The 18383-nt window shown below is 36.8% G+C and overlaps 1 protein-coding gene across 3 annotated transcripts in view; it reads left to right on the top strand.

The window, feature by feature from the left end:
* LOC121414317 (testis-expressed protein 11-like) overlaps positions 1-18383 on the top strand; it is a 200653-nt gene that overhangs the window by 93082 nt on the left and 89188 nt on the right. For all 3 annotated transcript variants that reach the window (XR_005969834.1, XM_041607455.1, XM_041607454.1), the window contains 5 exons: positions 3162-3280; positions 4758-4843; positions 7234-7284; positions 11538-11575; positions 14439-14534. Coding sequence is in view for 2 of the 3 variants with exons in the window: in XM_041607455.1 (XP_041463389.1) it covers positions 3162-3280; positions 4758-4843; positions 7234-7284; positions 11538-11575; positions 14439-14534 (390 nt within the window). In the remaining variant the exon portion in view is untranslated. The remainder of the gene's footprint in view (positions 1-3161; positions 3281-4757; positions 4844-7233; positions 7285-11537; positions 11576-14438; positions 14535-18383) is intronic.

The following is an 18383-nucleotide window of genomic DNA, read 5'->3' as shown; positions in this document are numbered from 1 at the left end:
TGATTATTGCCAAATGACGATGTGAATAACGACCCTAATCGAACGACTCTGCCCGAATTCGCCAAGTACGCCACCGAATTTCCCGAAAATGCGCCAGATTCTTTCGAAATGGGCTTACCGATTCGGCAGCTATTCGGATGCCATTTTTTCTAATTTCTGGTCAATTCGTCTCGTCTATTTTCTTCTTTGTATTCGATTAATGATTCGTACGATATGGGGAGGCAAGAGTCGGACCTTTACTCTACGACTGATACGAATAGGTCTTAATCTTCCCAGAGTACCCCCAAATGCCTCCCAAAATCCAATCGAATTCCATCGGAATACATCCCGATGTGGCCCGAATGGAATTTGTCGTAGCCACATTCGGGAGTATTTTGGAGGTATTCGGCTGGTTTTGACCATTTTCATAACGAGCCGAATTCCTCCAAGAATATCTCCTAATCCCTCCTGAACTTTCCTGCATTCGGGGAGAACAAAGTGCTCCAAAGTCCATCCTTATGTGTATTCGGATTGATTTGCTGATTTGGTTCCGGTTTAACCCATGTTTTAAGTAGGCAATCCATTTCTAGATGACAAACCAGAATAGGATGCAACTGTGGTAAACAGTCTCTGCAAACATTCAGATGATAACCAAAGTACAGTCGCAAGAATACATTACGTCAGTCCTGGTTTAAGCTAGGTTTACACCAAAATCTAATTCTCCCGAATAAATTCGGACTGATTCTGCCTGATTCACATGGATGAGAGAAGTTCCCCCAAATAGAGAAGAATGGGTCCTGAATATGTCGCGATTCAGCGTAGAATCGCCAGGAATTGACCAAATCAATTTTGGCCATCCCCCAAAAAGCAGAATGCCAACACGAATAGTGGAAGACAGTGGTTCGGGACAGTTATGTCCAGAAATAAAACAAATCGTCCGAATCTGTCCAGACTCCAAATGCCTCCCCGAATCCAACCGAATGTCACCCGAATACATCTCAAATGTGGCCCGAATGAAATTTGTTTTGGTCACATTCGGGAATATTCTGGAGGGTATTCGGCTGGTTTTGAACATTTCAAAATGAGCTGAATTTCTTAACGAACGTTCCCGAATTTTCTCGCATTTACGAAGGCAAAACAGAATATTTCTGAAACCACCAAAATACGTGTATATGGATGGATTCGCAACTGATTCGGTTCCGTTCTAACCCTAGCTTTAAGCAAAGGGTTACACCAAAACCAAATTCGGATCAATTCTGCTCAAAATGGCCTGGATTCAATACTTATTCATCTCGGATTCGGGGAGCTCCCGGAATCGATTCGGAAGGATCCGGGACTATTCTGTTCTCCCTCAACATCGGGAACATTCGTGGAGGGATTCAGCTTGTCTTGAAATGTTTAAAACCAGCCGAATATCCTCCAAAATTCTCCCGAATGTAGCCATGACACATTTTATTCCAGCCACATTCGGGATGTATTCGGATGGAATTCGGTTGAATTAAATTTGGGGAGGCATTTGGACAATTATTTTAAGGAAGTCAGTAGCTCTGATTCGGGAACTATTCCAGACCGAATTGACTCTGATTCGGTCTAAAATTGATTGGGAGAATTTGTTTTTGGTGTTACTTAGTTTTAGAGATAGAGATCAATTCATTAGCCAATAAAGAAATATCACTGAAATTATTCAGGTCACCATCAAGCGACGACAGAAAAAGAAAAAGGATCAGGTCTCTTTATCTCAAATCTGATGTGTCCCTGTTCTAAAAAAAAATGTACATTGTTGTCAGAGGGAAGACTTGGACAGCTTTTTCTGACATGAGAATCATCCATATACCCTCCTCTTTCTGACAGGGGAAAACTCTACTTGGGAAAGAAATCTGACCTCTTGATTTGCTTTGTAAAGAAAGATGAAATACTGTTTATCTTTTCCATATGATTTCGGGGTTTTTTTTTTGTGAAAGGGGTATGCACAAGATTTATAATTTGCATAAATTTGCATTTTAAACATGATACCCTCCTCTGGTTGCATGGAAAGTCACCATAATGAATGAATTGTGTTACAGTGTCTCATATGCATGGTGTTGTGCTCGTCCCTCGGTTCAAAACCTCAAAATATGATAGTTGATGAATTTTACACATATTTGCATAAATTTTGCATAAATTTGCATTAATTAACATTGAAAATTGATTCTTATTCTGGAACTGTATAGAATCAATCTAGATTTGATGCCCCATCAAAATAAATCCAAAATACCCCCCCCCCAAAAAAAAGAAATAGGCTTCTTTAGAAATGTTCAAGTCTGTACTATACACATACAGTAATTTACGGTGAATAGTGTGATTTTGCATAATTTTGCATAAATTAGCACTATGAAATATGATTCCAGTCATTGATATCGAGGCATCCTATCAAGAATTAATGCTTTTGATACCGGTGACACATATGGAAAAAAATGTGATTTTGACAATTCTATATGTCGACATATGATAAAATATGTGTTTTTACATATCATTTGCATAAAATTTGCATAAATTAACCTTAAGAATTGATTGATATTCACCAATGTTTTAAAAATCGACCTGCAGTTGAATATTTAGCAAAAGAAGACCCAAATACACAAAAATTGGGCATTCAAAAATTATTTTTAGTGAGAAATGGCGAATTATGAGTTTTTTGCATAAAATTTGCATAAATTAGCATTTAAAAATAGGGTTAAAAAAAAAAATAGGGTGCCCTTTACCGATTTGGGGGCACCCTATCTATTAGAATTAATGCTTTTGATACCAGGTACCCACATGCAAAAAATGGCGCTTTTGTAAATCCTGTCCCCAAAATTTTGCTAAGGCCCCTGACTAATAAGCTGGCTTCAAAGATCAAAGCAGAGCATCAACTCTAGCTGCGTAGGTAACAGACGAGAGGCTGAAAGGTGACATGCAACGAGCAAAGATAAAGGAAGAAAGCGACCTGAAAACCAAAAGGCAGCATATCATCCACTTGATGAATATTGCCACTCAATAAAAAGGTACAAGTAGGCTGTTATTGAAAAGAGTTTTGAGGCAAGAGTCTACAAATTAAACTGGGAGTTATTCAGAACATATCAAATTACATGTTAGATGTTGGTGAGTTACTCATAAAATCCCACTATTTTAAAATAGCATGCTTTGTTTTGCCTGTTCAATAGCTGTAGCAGCTCTGCAAAAGTTGGGATCTGTTGCATCGGTGGAGGCTGGCTCTTGTAATGAGGAGAACATAGAGGAAATCCACAGTCTCATCTCTTTGGCAGCACAACTAGCATTTGAGGTATGAATTTAATTACTATCCCCTCCTTGTCCATGATGAGACTAGATATTTTTGTATTTGTAAGAAAAAGTAGGGGGGGGGATTACATGTAACTATAATTTTATGAAGAGCCGAGTCCTCTGAAAATTTACATTCCAAAATATAAATGGCATCTTACAGTTCAGAATCTAGTATTTGATAGGATGTCAACAGCAAAAATCTAAGCATGGATTTTTGTCTTCCCAACAACTGAAACTCTCCATATAAATGTAAATAATGTCATGAACAAAATTGTTTTAGAGACCTTTATTAATGACGTGGGGATGAGTATTTGCCGTTTTATTTTAAATGATGCTGACATTGGATGCACCAACTTCCTCACAGACGCCAGTTTGCAAATCAAAATTATCATCACTTGCATAGATATTGCTTGTGCCCACTGCAGCCAGAAAAGAGTAGATTGATGAGCATGTATTATTGATACATGAAAAGAAAGCCCAAAACAAACACTACAAGTTCACAACATTTCCTTTCTAAATGTTCAGATAAAAGTTGTAGCTTTCTGAATAACAGAGTATTATACCACGTGGAAGGGTTCTCTTCTAAAATAATGCAATACACAGGGTTAACAAGTCAAAGCATGAAGAGTTCATTCTTATTTATCCAGTCTTGTTTCAATTAAGAAATTAATCAACTCGCTGTTGCAACGTTTCGCCAGTTATCAATTGGCCTCTGAATGATGGAACAGAATATCCAACAAAAGAGGCTTCAAATTGTCACATGCGTGGGCAATTAAAAAGACTCCAAGCCGTATTTCGCAGGCTGTTTGGTGCAGACAGAATGTGCACAATCTCAAACAGGGCATCTCCTTCTTCGGGATCGTCATTCTCTCAAAGAAGGCAGTCGATATTGACAAAACTTTGCAATTTAGTGAGTTGATTTCCAGTTCTTCGTCATATTGAACATGACCGCATGAATGAGACAAATTTACAGTTTATTGTGAATGATTTGAAGATGAAGTCTTGTGCTATTTCAATTCAATTCAAAATTTATTTCAATCAATCATTAAAATACAGGTATATACAAATCAGATAAAAACATGGGATTGGGAGCCCCTGAAAGTTTTCATTTAAAAAACTTGTGGGTGGAGCACCACCATGATACAATTAAATACAAATAAATATAAAAGATACTTAAAGAGTGAACAACAAATAACATTGAAATACAATTCAAAATAGAGAAAAAAAAACATGGGCTAATATAGCAAACTAGAAGTAAAACAAGCAAACTAGAAGTAATAATTATAAATCATAGAGACCTACAGTGCGCTATTGGCAGGAGTTTTTATACTGAGAGAAAATTTAACTTTCAATAGTTTTTCAAACTTATTTAGAGTTTACTTTGTTTAACATTTTTTTTAATCATTCTACAGCTTGATTCCTCTACAACGTAGAGAATATTAGGTAATTTTGGTTAAATCTATTTATTTTGTCCCTAGTGGAGTAATCGCAAGGTTGCCATATCTGCTCTGGAGAGCCTCGTTAAGTGTTCTTCTGATATACAACAGATCCTTACATGTTACAGGTATGTCCTATTTGAAATAAGAAATGCTTTATTTCATTTTAGTCACTTATGCCAATTTTTGTTACCTTTTTCTTAATTTTTCAATTGAGGAATTCAGATCGAATGCATATAGGAAAAAAATCAGTATAAAAAGTTTTTTTACTTCTTTTTTAATATTGTTTTAAATGGAAATTATTAGCAATAATTTTAATCAACAACAGGAGTATCACTAAGTAGAAAACATAATACGCCCACATGTAACACGGAAAATGGAGGTATTGGTCAAGCAAGAAAAGTGGAAGGTGATGACTTCACCTTTGCCCTTCTGACCTGAAAATCAATAGAATTGCCAGGATCTATGCTGGTATCATACACACCAAATTATGAGTCTAGGTTAAGTTCAACTATTAAGTTATCAACAAGGACTTCAGACGGGTAAGATGAAAACATGTCACTGTGATCTTGACCTTTTGACCTCAAAGTCATTAGGCTTCCTGGTATCCATGCTAGTATCATACACACCAAGTTATGTGAGCCTAAGTTGAGTCAAACTGAAGTTATTATGTTTACAAGAAAAAGTTAACGGACGGACAAACAGATGGACGGACACCAAGCGTGATACCATAATACGTCCCATCTAGGGCTGGCATATAAAAAGTACAAATAATGATACAGATTTTGGCGAGAATTTACAATTGGCTTTATACAGAATCATGTGTTTGAGCAAGTCAGGGCCTGACATGCACTTGTTGAATAATATCATAATCGCATACTCATGTTGCATCCCATAACGATATGGCTTGGCCCTCCCATGTTTATAAACCTCTCAAAAAAAGTTTGGAAATCTGAGTTTGCCCATTTATTCCTCCCAACTCCCAATTTTACACAATGCATTTTTTATATCATTCAAAAGATCATTGAATTTTCTTTAAAGTTATACCCTACTTGTTATGATCATGCCATCATGAAAAGAGCAGGACTCAAAAGAGTTGGATGAGGTCTGAATTGAAAAGCTGCAAAAGGAGCAGAAATAGTCATGATAGGTCAATACAGAACATGATTCTTTTGTCTGTGTCAATGCAGATGAAAATCCATTCAAATCAAGTCCCTGCTTCATTTTTGATGTTTTGCTGTGGTTTATGTACTGATGGTCCTGTGAGATGACATGGTTTGAGTCATGCTTTGAAATACCCATGCATGTTTGTTTGTTTGTTATGTGTTTACTTGTGTAGAGGTGTGTTTGATTCCATGTTAATGTGGGTGTTTAGGTGCATGAAAACAATTAAAAAGAAACCGCTGAGAAACTCACTAATCACCACAGAAAAAAGAACAGTGACTTTCAATATTGTATCATTTTGCAACTTTTGAATTTTGACCTTGCCTCACATTTCAAGGCACTGCACATCCATATGAATGATAATCATATGTAGGGTATCATTTTAAAGAGGATTAAATGATCTATTCATTGAGATTAATTACTTATTGATATTTACTAAAACTGAAGAGGGATTATCGATTAAAGTCAGATTTCCAAACTTTTTTTGAGGAGTTTAGATTTATCATAGAAAATTGTGAGGTGGGCATTGAGGTCCCCTGAGATTGTTAAGGTTTGCTAGCTGATTATCTTATACTGTTTAAAGTACTTTTCTTCATCTTTACAAAGTGCAAAGTTTGACCTGCTTTTGTGTGTACCTCAAGAGTATGATGTCAGTTATTACAGTCTAAGCCTTTTTGTGAAATATTATTATGCTTGGGCAACACTTCCATTTCATTCAAGTACTGTATTTGAGCTTATTTTAAATAGTGTTTCTTTCCTAAAAGGGAGCACAACTTTCAAATGTTGACATAAGAATATTCTTAAAATGGATTGATGTGCACAATTGAACTGGGAAGAAAGGAACATGACAAAGCAGTGGAGTAGGGGAGAATAAAGGGAAAAGAGAAAGAGGAGAAATGGAGTGGTGTTGAGAAAGAGTTTGTATTAGAAGAAAATTGTACACAACTTCAGAAATAAAAGTATGAAAAAAAACATCTAAAATCACTTCCATGCAAATTTACAACACGCAAATCTATGCGGTGTTTTAAAACAGGTTTTTTTTGTAAAAAAAACCCGGGTGTTTCAAAACACACCGTTTAAAACGTGCCAACCCTGCAGCTAATCAAGGTGTCTAATGCTGAGAAGATGTAGCAATGTTATTTACACACTGGGTAACGTCCCAATGCAAGGGTTTATTATGTTAATAATAAAATTATCAGAAGAATGATAAAATGATGAAGTTTGTATGCATTTATTTCATGTTTTATGCATTCATATTATCTTGTATATTGCCACATGTGTTTGTAGTGTCTTTGGTCATGTTAATGTTTTATCATCTTTTATTGTGTTAATGTTATTGTGTTTATATTTTCAGATGCCTTACAAGATTGAGATTAACAATATCTGGAGAGAAGTTAGATCCAATGTAAGTTCACATTTGATATGAATTCATGAACAAATACAGTCCGATCTCTGTTATCCGGCCTCCCCTTATCCAGATCTCTATTATCTGGACTCACACTTGCCGAGATTTTTTTTGGTTTTTTTTATTCAATCTAGTACGTAAGGAAATGAGATTTCAATCTAAATTCAATCCTATACGTAAACTCACTTTGATTACATATATTTCCCAAAATTGTCAACCTACAACAAAATTATTTTTCATGAAAATGTCTCACCAATAGAACTTAGGCATGATAATTTCCAGTAAATCAGGATGCAGAGCAAACATTTCATCAAGTTTCTCTTTTTGCTTCATGGGAAAAACTACACATGTCTCGCCAGCTAACGTTAGGCCTCAATACGGACAGTGCCATCTATCATGTTTGAGCCTAAAGTCAGTGTAACAATGGCTGACATTGCGAAGCTGCGATACCCACCGCGATGATCTAATTGTAAGACTTGATTTCATCGAGTCATTCTCTTTTGTTCGAGGTATGGTCGATTTATACCTCAGTCATTTTAGCACTTACAGCAGGTAAAATATCCAAGAGTTTTGGCCATCGATCGATTTCATTTCCGTAAAAACACTGCCTATAATTTGCACTGACAATGCAGTAAATACTGTCTGTACGCCCACTACAATATTGTAGCTACCTAGTCTTGAGGACTCTGTGAGCATATTTCTTATGATTTTGATATTGTCATTTACTCACGGAGTCTTGACAAGGCAGGCTATCTGAGTGTGGAGAAGATCCTAGTCCAGAAGGGAATTCCCTTCATATTTAACATTAGAACTAGTGGTCCATTTATAGACCAAAAATTTATTTAATTGCATACCCTTATACTCCTAATGTGTGTAAATGGATCATAGTTCCCCCCCCCAAAAAAAAAAGAAGAAAAATTAAGAGTTTTCTTACCAGACCGATGTCATGTATCCATATTGTAAACACTGCTATACAATAGCCTGACCCTTGAACCTGCTTTGATATGACGTACACTTACGTAGCGGCATTAGGAAGTGACGTTTTTGAAGAATAATAATAATATTCCGCATTTATATAGCGCTTAATACATCGGAACGACGTCTCTAAGCGCTTTACAGACATATTACCCTGGTCATTGGATCCTTGCATGGCCGCATACAATGTATGCACCTTCTCCACTCCCTGGGGAGCATTCCAACAAGAGTTCCAAGACTCAATTGCTAGGCATACTACATATAGGCTTTCACATCCTACCAGGTACCCATTTAACACCTGGGTGGAGAGTTGCAAAGTGTGGATTAACGCCTTGCCAAAGGACGCTAGGCCATGGTTGGGATTCAAACACACAACCCTCTGATTACAAGTTGAGAGTCAGAACCGCTACACCATGACGCTTCCACTTCAAGAAAATGTTTTTTATTAAATAATAAAATGTACATATTGATTGTAAATAATTATTCTTATAATAAAATTATTTACAATCAATATTCACATTTTATTATTAAATAACAAACATTTTTAATCTATGAATTTTCTTCAAAACGGCACTTCCTGATGCTGCTACGTACATGTACGTCATATCAAAGCAGGTTCAAGGGTCAGGCTATTGTAAGCAGTGTTTACAATATGGATACATGACATCGGTCTGGTAAGAAAACTCTTAATTTTTTTTTTTTTTGGGGGGGGGGGAACTATGATCCATTTACACACATTAGGAGTATAAGGGTATGCAATTAAATAAATTTTTGGTCTATAAATGGACCACTAGTTCTAATGTTAAATATGAAGGGAATTCCCTTCTGGACTAGGATCTTCTCCACACTCAGATAGCCTGCCTTGTCAAGACTCCGTGAGTAAATGACAATATCAAAATCATAAGAAATATGCTCACGGAGTCCTCAAGACTAGTAGCTACAGCCGTTGGCCTGGAGAGGCAGCCAGCAGAGCAGCTGTGTGTACTTAATATTGGGTCTCTCAGATCCAGATAAATCCGGATTGACATGATTGGTGCTGGTCCCAACGTGTCCAGATAAGAGAGGTCGGACTGTACAATGCAAATATTGTTGTTAGCCTAAATTAATAAAATAAGTCATTAAACTCAATTAGATTTTTTCATGTTTGTGATCAGATTAAAGTCGCTGACAATCTTCATTAAAAAAATACAAGAGTTAGCAATCAGAGCGATATAAATACGAAATTAAAGAAAATAGATTACAAAAAGAAATATGATTCTGAGTAAAAACAGTTATAAAAACATATAACTCATGGAAATTATAATTTGGTATACTCCGGGGGGGGGGGGGGGCACTTTCATGGACGAGTGCCTACCAAGCATGACCATGGGGTCTCAAAAAGCACCCTAAACAAGTATTTTCCATACATGTATTTTGAAACCCCACCCTAAACCAATATTTTCCATGCATGTATTTTGAAACCCCACCCTTAACAAGAATTGCAAACGAAATATTACCCTTGGCAAGTATTCCCTGAAATGTCCCACTAACTAGTACAGCGATATTTTAATTGTGATATCAAGGACATTGGTTGTCAGTTTACCTTTGCCTACATTGGGTTAAGTACAGCCCCATCTCTAAATCGTGACCTAAACACATTGTTTTGGGGCAAAAATGTGTTCTATATAGTCTTTTTTACCCTGGCAAATTTGACCATAAACATGTAGCTTTCGTAGCAAAATATATACCTTTCTTTTGTTATTTTAGTGTTTTTGAAACCCTTTTGTGTTGCGTATGTAACATGCCCAATGTAAAAGACTTCCTTTTCACATGTTTCTTTAGTGGTGCCATTTACCACTTGTCATATAAGCGCCCCCCTCCCCAAACTCATGATATATTGAATTGTAGCTGTTCTGCACTTCAGCCGATGCCTTATTTTTAAACAAGCAGCTAATAAAAAGTGATCATAAATTAAAAGATTTGAAGTTGTGGGGTTCACACAAGTGTGAGATGTGCAGACTGACATTTTTAGGAAACAGCCTTGCCAAAAACTTGTGTGAATAAAACTCTTGTATCTTTTTTACTTTTCGATAATATTATTTCTTTATACCAATTAACTCAATTAACTTTGTCTTCTGTCTTCTTTTTGTTGAGAATTATAAAATCATCAATAATTTTCATTAAAATAAATATCACGGTTGTTAAAATTATTTACATCTGATTTCCTAAGTTATTAAGGCTTTTTTTATGTCAGATTTAATACTGATTCTGGGGTGGGGGGATACTCGACCAAAAGTGGTAGGTATGTGCAGTGGGCGAGACCAAATACGGACTCTGGAGCAGGCTTATTGTTGAAAGGAGGGTCCTCGGAACTACAAATTTTTGTGAAAATGGGGGTCCTTGGAACGGGTCGCTTGCGTGTGAGTGCATATGCATCCCAATGGAACGGGCGTGCATGCAAGTAGCCCGGCAGAGTGGCACGGACGCTGGGTGTGCTCCCACAGAGGCGATGGTCGAACAGCGCTCTGCGGCCGCTTTTAACCAAAATTGCAGCTCATTGTAGCGGATCAATGCGGCCGGAACAGCTGCGTAACAAAAAATATACAAAGCTTTGGAGCGGATTTCTTTCTTTTTTTCTTGATAAGAAGAAAATGCTTTGGAGCAGCTTTCATTGTTCTTTTTCCCAATAAGATAAAAATGCCATGCCTTGGAATGGAAAATGGAGGTCCCCTCCGCGGCACTACTCTTTATATACTGAGTGCCCCCCCCCCACCCCCGGTACTGATTTACCCAACCTTTAAAAATAGATAGTTAAACCAGGTGTATAGCATGTCTGATACATACAAGGGCAGACATAATTTATTAATGACTGCATGAATGTCGCAGCATTTGGAAATGACTGGTTTGAACGTATTTACGCTTTGAAAAATCAAATGTTTTGTGATCTCTAGTGATTTCATGTTAATGTAAGTACTTAAGTAAAAAAAAAATGAAGTTACGGGTGCAGGACAGGAACCATGCTGAACGTGTCAGGCAGGGCCATGTGTGTTAGGGAATCAGGCATTATGTTTTTTAATTTGACATAAATTTCACAAGCAAGGAAAGCTATGATGCTTCTTGAATATAGCCAGTGGTTTTATTGCATGGCAAGATTTAAATCCATGTTAGGTACCTGATGGGATGCACTGATATCAGGAACTTGAGCTAAGACCAGGGTAATCTGTATTTGTGCTAGATGGCATTTTAAAATACCTTTTGATATCATTATCAAATAAGTTATCATGACTTTGTATTTGCAGAATGGAAGCAGATGGAGTAGCTTCATACTTAGAGTCAGGTTTGCTAGCTTTACATATTGATGTGTTATCAGTGTTTTTTTTAATGAAATTGATAGTTGAAATGTTTTAGCAGTTTTTTCGGGCATAATAAGGGATTAATTTTAGTTTTTAAATTTCAGATAGTGTTTATCTTATTTTCTTTTGAATACTTTTCTTAACCTATTTCATACTCATTTTTATTGTCTCACCTGCATAGCAGAGTGAGACTATAGGCGCCGCTTTTCCGACGGTGGAGGCGTCAACATCAAATCTTAACCTGAGGTTAAGTTTTTGAAATGACATCATAACTTAGAAAGTATATGGACCTAGTTCATGAAACTTGGCCATAAGGTAATCAAGTATTACTAAATATCCTATAAGAGTTTCATGTCACATGACCAAGGTCAAAGGTCATTTAGGGTATGTATGTATGTATGTTTTATTTATTTAAATACGGGATAAAAAACCTGCTTTCAGCCGCAAGGCTGTTTTTCAGCAAGTCCGTACATAAAAAGTTGAAAACATATAAGAATAAATTATAAATCATGAATGAACTTAGACCATGTTGGGGGGAATCAACATCAAAATCTTAATCTGAGGTTAAGTTTTTGAAATGTCATCATAACTTAGAAAATATATGGACCTAGTTCATTAAACTTGGACATAAGGTTAATCAAGTATCACCAAACATCCTGCATGAGTTTCATGTCACATGACCGAGGTCAAAGGTCATTTAGGGTCAATGAACTTTGGCCGATTGGGGGTATCTGTTGAAGTACGATCAAAACTTTTTGGATCTGATTCATGAAACTTGGACATAATAGTAATCAAGTATCACTGAACATCCTGTGCGAGTTTCAGGTCACATGATCAAGGTCAAAGGTCATTCAGGGTCAATGAACTTTGGCCGAATTAGGGGTATTTGTTGAATTACCATGATAAATTTTAAAAGTTAGTTGGTCTAGTTCATTAAACTTGGACATAAGAGTAATCAAGTATCACTGAACATCATGTGTGCATTTTAGGTCACATGACCAAGGTCAAAGAACTTTGGCCATAATGGGGGTATCTGTTGAATTACCATCATAACTTTGCATGTTTATTGATCTGACTTTTGAAACTTGGACATAAGAGTAATCAAGTATCACTGAATATCCTGTGCAAGTTTCAGGTCACATGGTCAAGGTCAAAGGTCATGTGATTTCAATGAATTTTGGCCACATTGGTGGTATTTGTTGAATTACCATCCTATCTCTGTAAGTGTACTTGTCTAGTTTATAAAACGTGGAAATAAGAGTAACCAAGTATCACTGAACATCTTGTGCGAGTTATATTAGTTTTCAAGTCAGCAATGCTGCTATGTTGAATCGCGTGTTGCAGGTGAGACCGCCACAGGCATTTCACTTGTTTTTATTTTCTTTCTTCCTTCACTCACGTTTCCACTCTTCCATCCCTCTTTCTCTTAACTCTCTTTATCTTTCTTAAATTTCTCTCTCCCTGTTTTCTTCTCTCTCCCTCTACACAATTTCCCAATCTTCATATTTCCCCTTCTCATCCATCCATGCTATCTTGTCAGTTTTCTAGTCTTCTGGATGTATAAGGAGGTAGATGATTTTTGTAAAGAAGTAAATTATATGCCAATGATGTAATATCTCTTTCAAAAACTTTGTATTGCACTCCCTTACTTCTTATTCCTCTTTTTCTTCATTCTCCTCTGCCTCCTCATTTTATCCTGTTTTTCCCCTTCTTTTCACTCGTCACACTTTTTCCACCTATTTTTCTTCATAAAGTTCACTCTTTCTATCCTCTCTTCATTTCAGTTGTAAGGATGTGTGCTTGATCTATTTCAATTTTGTTTCTGCAATCACCAATGTTTAATCGTTTTATGTAAATTTGATTGTCATATGTTATGTATTGTGTATCTGTAGGTTGTTTTTATTAGCCCTGTACTTCATCCTAAGAAAACAAGTAACCTGGGCTCCGTAACACAAAGATTATCAATCGCTAAATGAACTGACTAATCAAGATCAATGTTACACCCGCATTTGGCGCAAAATACTGACTAAGAACCAATCAGAAGTGTTCTTTCATATTTGCTATTCATCACAAACCTTTGTGTTACGGAGCCCTGGACTTATTTTCATTGCTTGTAACTTCCCTTTGTTTTGTTTTTAATAAAGGTGAAATTAAAACAAGTATCTTTTTACATGTACATTTTTTTGTCTCACCTGCATAGCAGTGTGAGACTATAGGCGCCGCTTTTCTGACGGTGGCGGCGGCGGGTCAACACCAAATCTTAACCAAAGGTTAAGTTTTTGAAATGACATCATAATTTAGAAAGTATATAGACCTAGTTCATGAAACTTGGCCATCAGGTTAATGAAGTAATACTGAACAATCAAGTATCACCAAACATCCTGCATGAGTTTCATGTCACATGACCGAGGTCAAAGGTCATTTAGGGTCAATGAACTTTGGCCGAATTGGGAGCTTCTGTTGAATTACCAACATATATTTGTAAGTGTATTGGTCTAGTTCATAAAACATGGAAATAAGGGTAACCAAGTATCACTGAACATCTTGTGCGAGTTATAGTAGTTTTCAAATTCAGCACTGCTGCTATATTGAATCGCGTGATGCACATGAGACCGCCAGATGCATTCCACTTGTTTGCTATTATGTATTTCTGTTTTTCAAACCTTTGTTTTTTATTGTTTCTTTTGTGAACTTTGTTGGGAACTCTTTGTGATCATAAATAGCATAAAATGAACATTCCTTGATTGCGTAGACCACAATGAACAATCATTGGTTGATTGCATATTGTCAGTACCGAAACCAATTCAATGCTCTTGTATCTTTTTTATGTGTTTCTAATGTCCTCAGTTTTAGTTGAGCTGAATAGCATTGCTGTGAGAGAACCAAAGTCACCCAGTGAGACAGATGTACTTAAGAATGAAGCAGCTTGGTTTATGAAAGTTGGTAAGAACAAGATATTCACCCTTTGCCCTCTTTGTTCAACTAGAGTATTATTCTGTGGACTGCCAACTTCGGCCAAGTCACATTTCTTCCACAATACACATCGAGTGCATTAAAGGTATTGTACTTACACACAAACACAAAAGTGATGTGCACATCACACTGTGCAGTGTTTACAAATAGCATGCAGTTTTTTATTTATTTACAATAAACCAATGGTTTTGAGTTACTCAGCATAGTCCATAGAACCCTTAGAAGGTTGCACCCAAAAATTTATGTGGCACAAGAGTAATTATGCCTGTTACGACCAAAGAGATGGGGAGAACTAAAGACATTTATTTTTTCCATACATGTAGCTGTGTCAACCGTCATGTCCCTTTCTAGTAAATATTATTATGAATCCAATTACATGTAATCTCATCTAGATGGAAAAGTAACAGCACCTTTGTCTGTAAGCACATACACATGTATTAGCCCTTTTGTAAATGATGAAGGATCATGATATTAACCCTAACACCAGGGATTAGCCCCCCAGCCTCACACCCCCCCCCTCCCACTCAACACTTTTCAAGATTAATCTGCTGCACAGGTTTTTTACTACACGTCCCCTGAAGACGAAGATGATGATAAACACTTGATTTTAGCAATTCATGGGTTGACAAAAGTACTGTGAATTCCTCTTTCAAAATAACTGAAAACAGTTCATTGATGTTAATTGTCAAAATAATTCCTTAGAAGTTAATTGTTGTATTCCTGTTGGATATAAACTAAGCTCTGACATAAAGTCTGGTGTGAAACTCTTTTTGAGTTCTGATGTGATGAACGTGAAGAAACTGCTAGCTTGTATGTTTAAATTTTCACTTTTCTGGAAGGAAAGAGTGAGTGGATGACATCAGTCTCATTTGCATACCGACCAGGCACGTAGCCAGGGGGGTGGTTGGGGCGGTCGTCCCCAAAAAACGTCCCCAAAAAGAAAAAAAAGAAAGGAAAAAAGAGGGGGAAAAGGGTAGGGAGGAAAGGTAGCTTTGTGTTTTTTCTTTTTATTTATTTTTTTTCTCAAAAGAGAAACTCCTTCACTCTTCTTGCTCTAAATTTATATATGAATTTTGCTTCCGCTCTGTGCGCGGTTAAATGACAATATTGAAGTTCTCCATTGTTTCCCCCACCTTTTCTCTAACCCTGTCTTTCCACCTCAGCTATGTGCTTCTTGCCAGTTAAAGTTAAAATTGTATACATTAGGGCATGGATTTGAGTAAGGTTAGGCCGAAGTAAATATATGAAGTTATCTTTTTTTCAATTGATCGTGCAACTTCTGGTCTGATCGGCTCCGAGCGGGTAAAATCTTTATATCATTTTCTGCCGTCACCTCCATAAAGTCAGCTTCTCCCGCTTTTCAGCTCATTACTATTAACAACCATGACAGGTTCCTAAATATAAAAAGAGGAAGGTATGAAATTTGTGTCGTATTAAATAAAAAAGTACAATATTTTTCATCAAATTGTATTAAACTTCATGTCATTTCCCTGTATACATTCACCTCCTGTCCTGTTTTGCACCCTCAGTTTGAAATTTTGAATGACACTTAAGTTTCTTTATATTCAAAATGAAGCGCTTCAGGATAAGTGAAAAAAAATAGGCATCCTTTTTCATATAGATAGATAATTTCAACAAATCACAGAAGTTTCAACTTTTTGCACACTATTTTCCTTGTAATGAAGTTCAAAAATCTTAGAAAATCAATTGAATTAGAGCCGATTGGGTATTAGAGATGTCTACATTTGATGAAACGTCCGCCCTTTGAAATTTCAGAGTTTCATTGCTCTGTGCGCGGAGGTATCTTCCTCTACCAATCTTCTCCTCTCTTTTGCGAGTTAAAAATATGCACTGTTGCTAAATTGTTTGTAATCAAATCTGATCTTTCCTAAGAAAGTATTCAATATATCTTTGAAAATACCCTTTTTTCGGTAAGCTATTTATGGCAAGAAAAATTGATAAAACGCTTTAGCTTCCGTGCTTTGCGCGGAGTTATCATTTTAATTTCCTCCATTGTATACCTCTTTTGTGCGTTCACAATCACTTTTGAAAACAAGGTTCAAAATCGCAATACAGTGCATCCCAGAATAAACGAAACCAAGATTTAGCGATCATTTATCATAACTTAATCATAAATAGAATAGACAAATGACCTACCAATTTAGAGCTTAGAATCTCCTCTTTCATCTGATATTACTTAGGTTATTTCTTATTCACGCATGAGTGAGCAAAAACGATTTGAAGAAAGGATACCAAAAACTCATTTGGCGGGGGGTATCTGGGTTTATTCAAGCCAGCCTGGAGAACCTCTTCATTTTATGAAATTTTTGAAATTCAACCCTTATTTCAAATGACCAGAACTTTGTTATTTCGTGACCATTTTCTGCAATTTAGGTATCAAATTAAAGAGGAGATATTGAACTTTTCAAAAATGTGGTTTTCTTTTTGAAACCCAGATACCCCCCGCCAAATGAGCTTTTGATATTCTTTCTTCAAATTGCATTTGCTCACTCATGCGTGAATGAGAAATAATCTAAGTAATATCAGATGAAAGGAGGGGATTCTAAGCTTTAAATTGGTAGGTCATTTGTCTATTTTATTTATGATTAAGTAATGATAAATGATTGCTAAATCTCGGTTTCGTTTTTTCTGGGACGCACTGTATAGTCAACCGAAATGGAGGTACTAGAGACAAGAGAAACGGCTCCTTTTCATTTTAATTTATGAAACACTAAAGGCTTCGCGCGGGAGGGGGAAGCTCCCCCTCCTTGCACCCACCCTTTTGGGAGCGTGCTTGGTGCGCTCTGTAAGTGTTGGCACGCTTCGCGTGCATTTACCGCCCCCTCCAAAATTAAATCCTGGCTACGCGGTTGATACCAACCAGGATGTGAGTATAACTGTTGTGAAAATAAGCAAAACTTTAAAATGTCATAACTTTCTTATTTTACGTCCGATTTTGATGAAGTTTTCAGTATTTTGCTTGTTTGATTTTCCTCTTTTTATTCGAATCAAATTTTTGATGGGGTGGACTTGTCCTTTAAAAAGAACATTCTCGTTCTTTCTCGAACACTCCCATTTCTGTTTCTGTTTGTGGTAACTCCCGTAGGAACTCGGCAGGACAGCATCTTGCTGGTAAACACCAAGCTGGTATATGACCAATTACCTATGAAACATTTTACGTCTAGGTTAATCAGTCATAGTTGCTGACATTATAGATGACAGATATCACTCTCGGGCCTTTTTATCAAAGTGGAGACAATGGCAGAGTTGGTATTCGAACTCACAACCTTGCGATTATGAGTCCAATGCTCTAACCACTGGACCACACGACCCGTGTGGTCCAGTGTGACCTTAGTGAAATAAACAATGTAAACATCGTAGCTATTAAATCCTATTGTCCTTTTCTTTGACTGGCTGCCTTTGCGCATTCGAGAAATGCCAAACATAGCTCTGCTTGAGGTAAAACTGTTGTAGAATGCAAACCCCGATTACGAACCATGGAAAACCTCAATCACCAGTTATTTAAGTATCTAAACGTGTGTTTCTTGACCTCAATAGGTCTGAGAAAAAACTAATTCAAGCAAACTCCGTCGCCCATCGCATGCAGTCAGTTTTGTCTCGCCCACCAGAGGTGAAGGCGAGACTTAGCCGGGATCCAAATGTCGTCCGTCCGTCACAAATCTAATGACACATAACTCCGCAACCATAAGTCGCTTTTCAACCAAACTTGGATGGTATCGGTAGATGGACTTTGGGGACCTGCATGATATGCTGCAGTCGGAGGTCACATCGTAAGGTCAAAGGTCATTTTCAGGTCAA

This window comes from Lytechinus variegatus, chromosome 4 (genome assembly GCF_018143015.1).
Source record: "Lytechinus variegatus isolate NC3 chromosome 4, Lvar_3.0, whole genome shotgun sequence".
Lineage (NCBI taxonomy): Eukaryota > Metazoa > Echinodermata > Echinoidea > Temnopleuroida > Toxopneustidae > Lytechinus > Lytechinus variegatus.
This window is presented reverse-complemented; position numbering and strand designations above follow the sequence as displayed.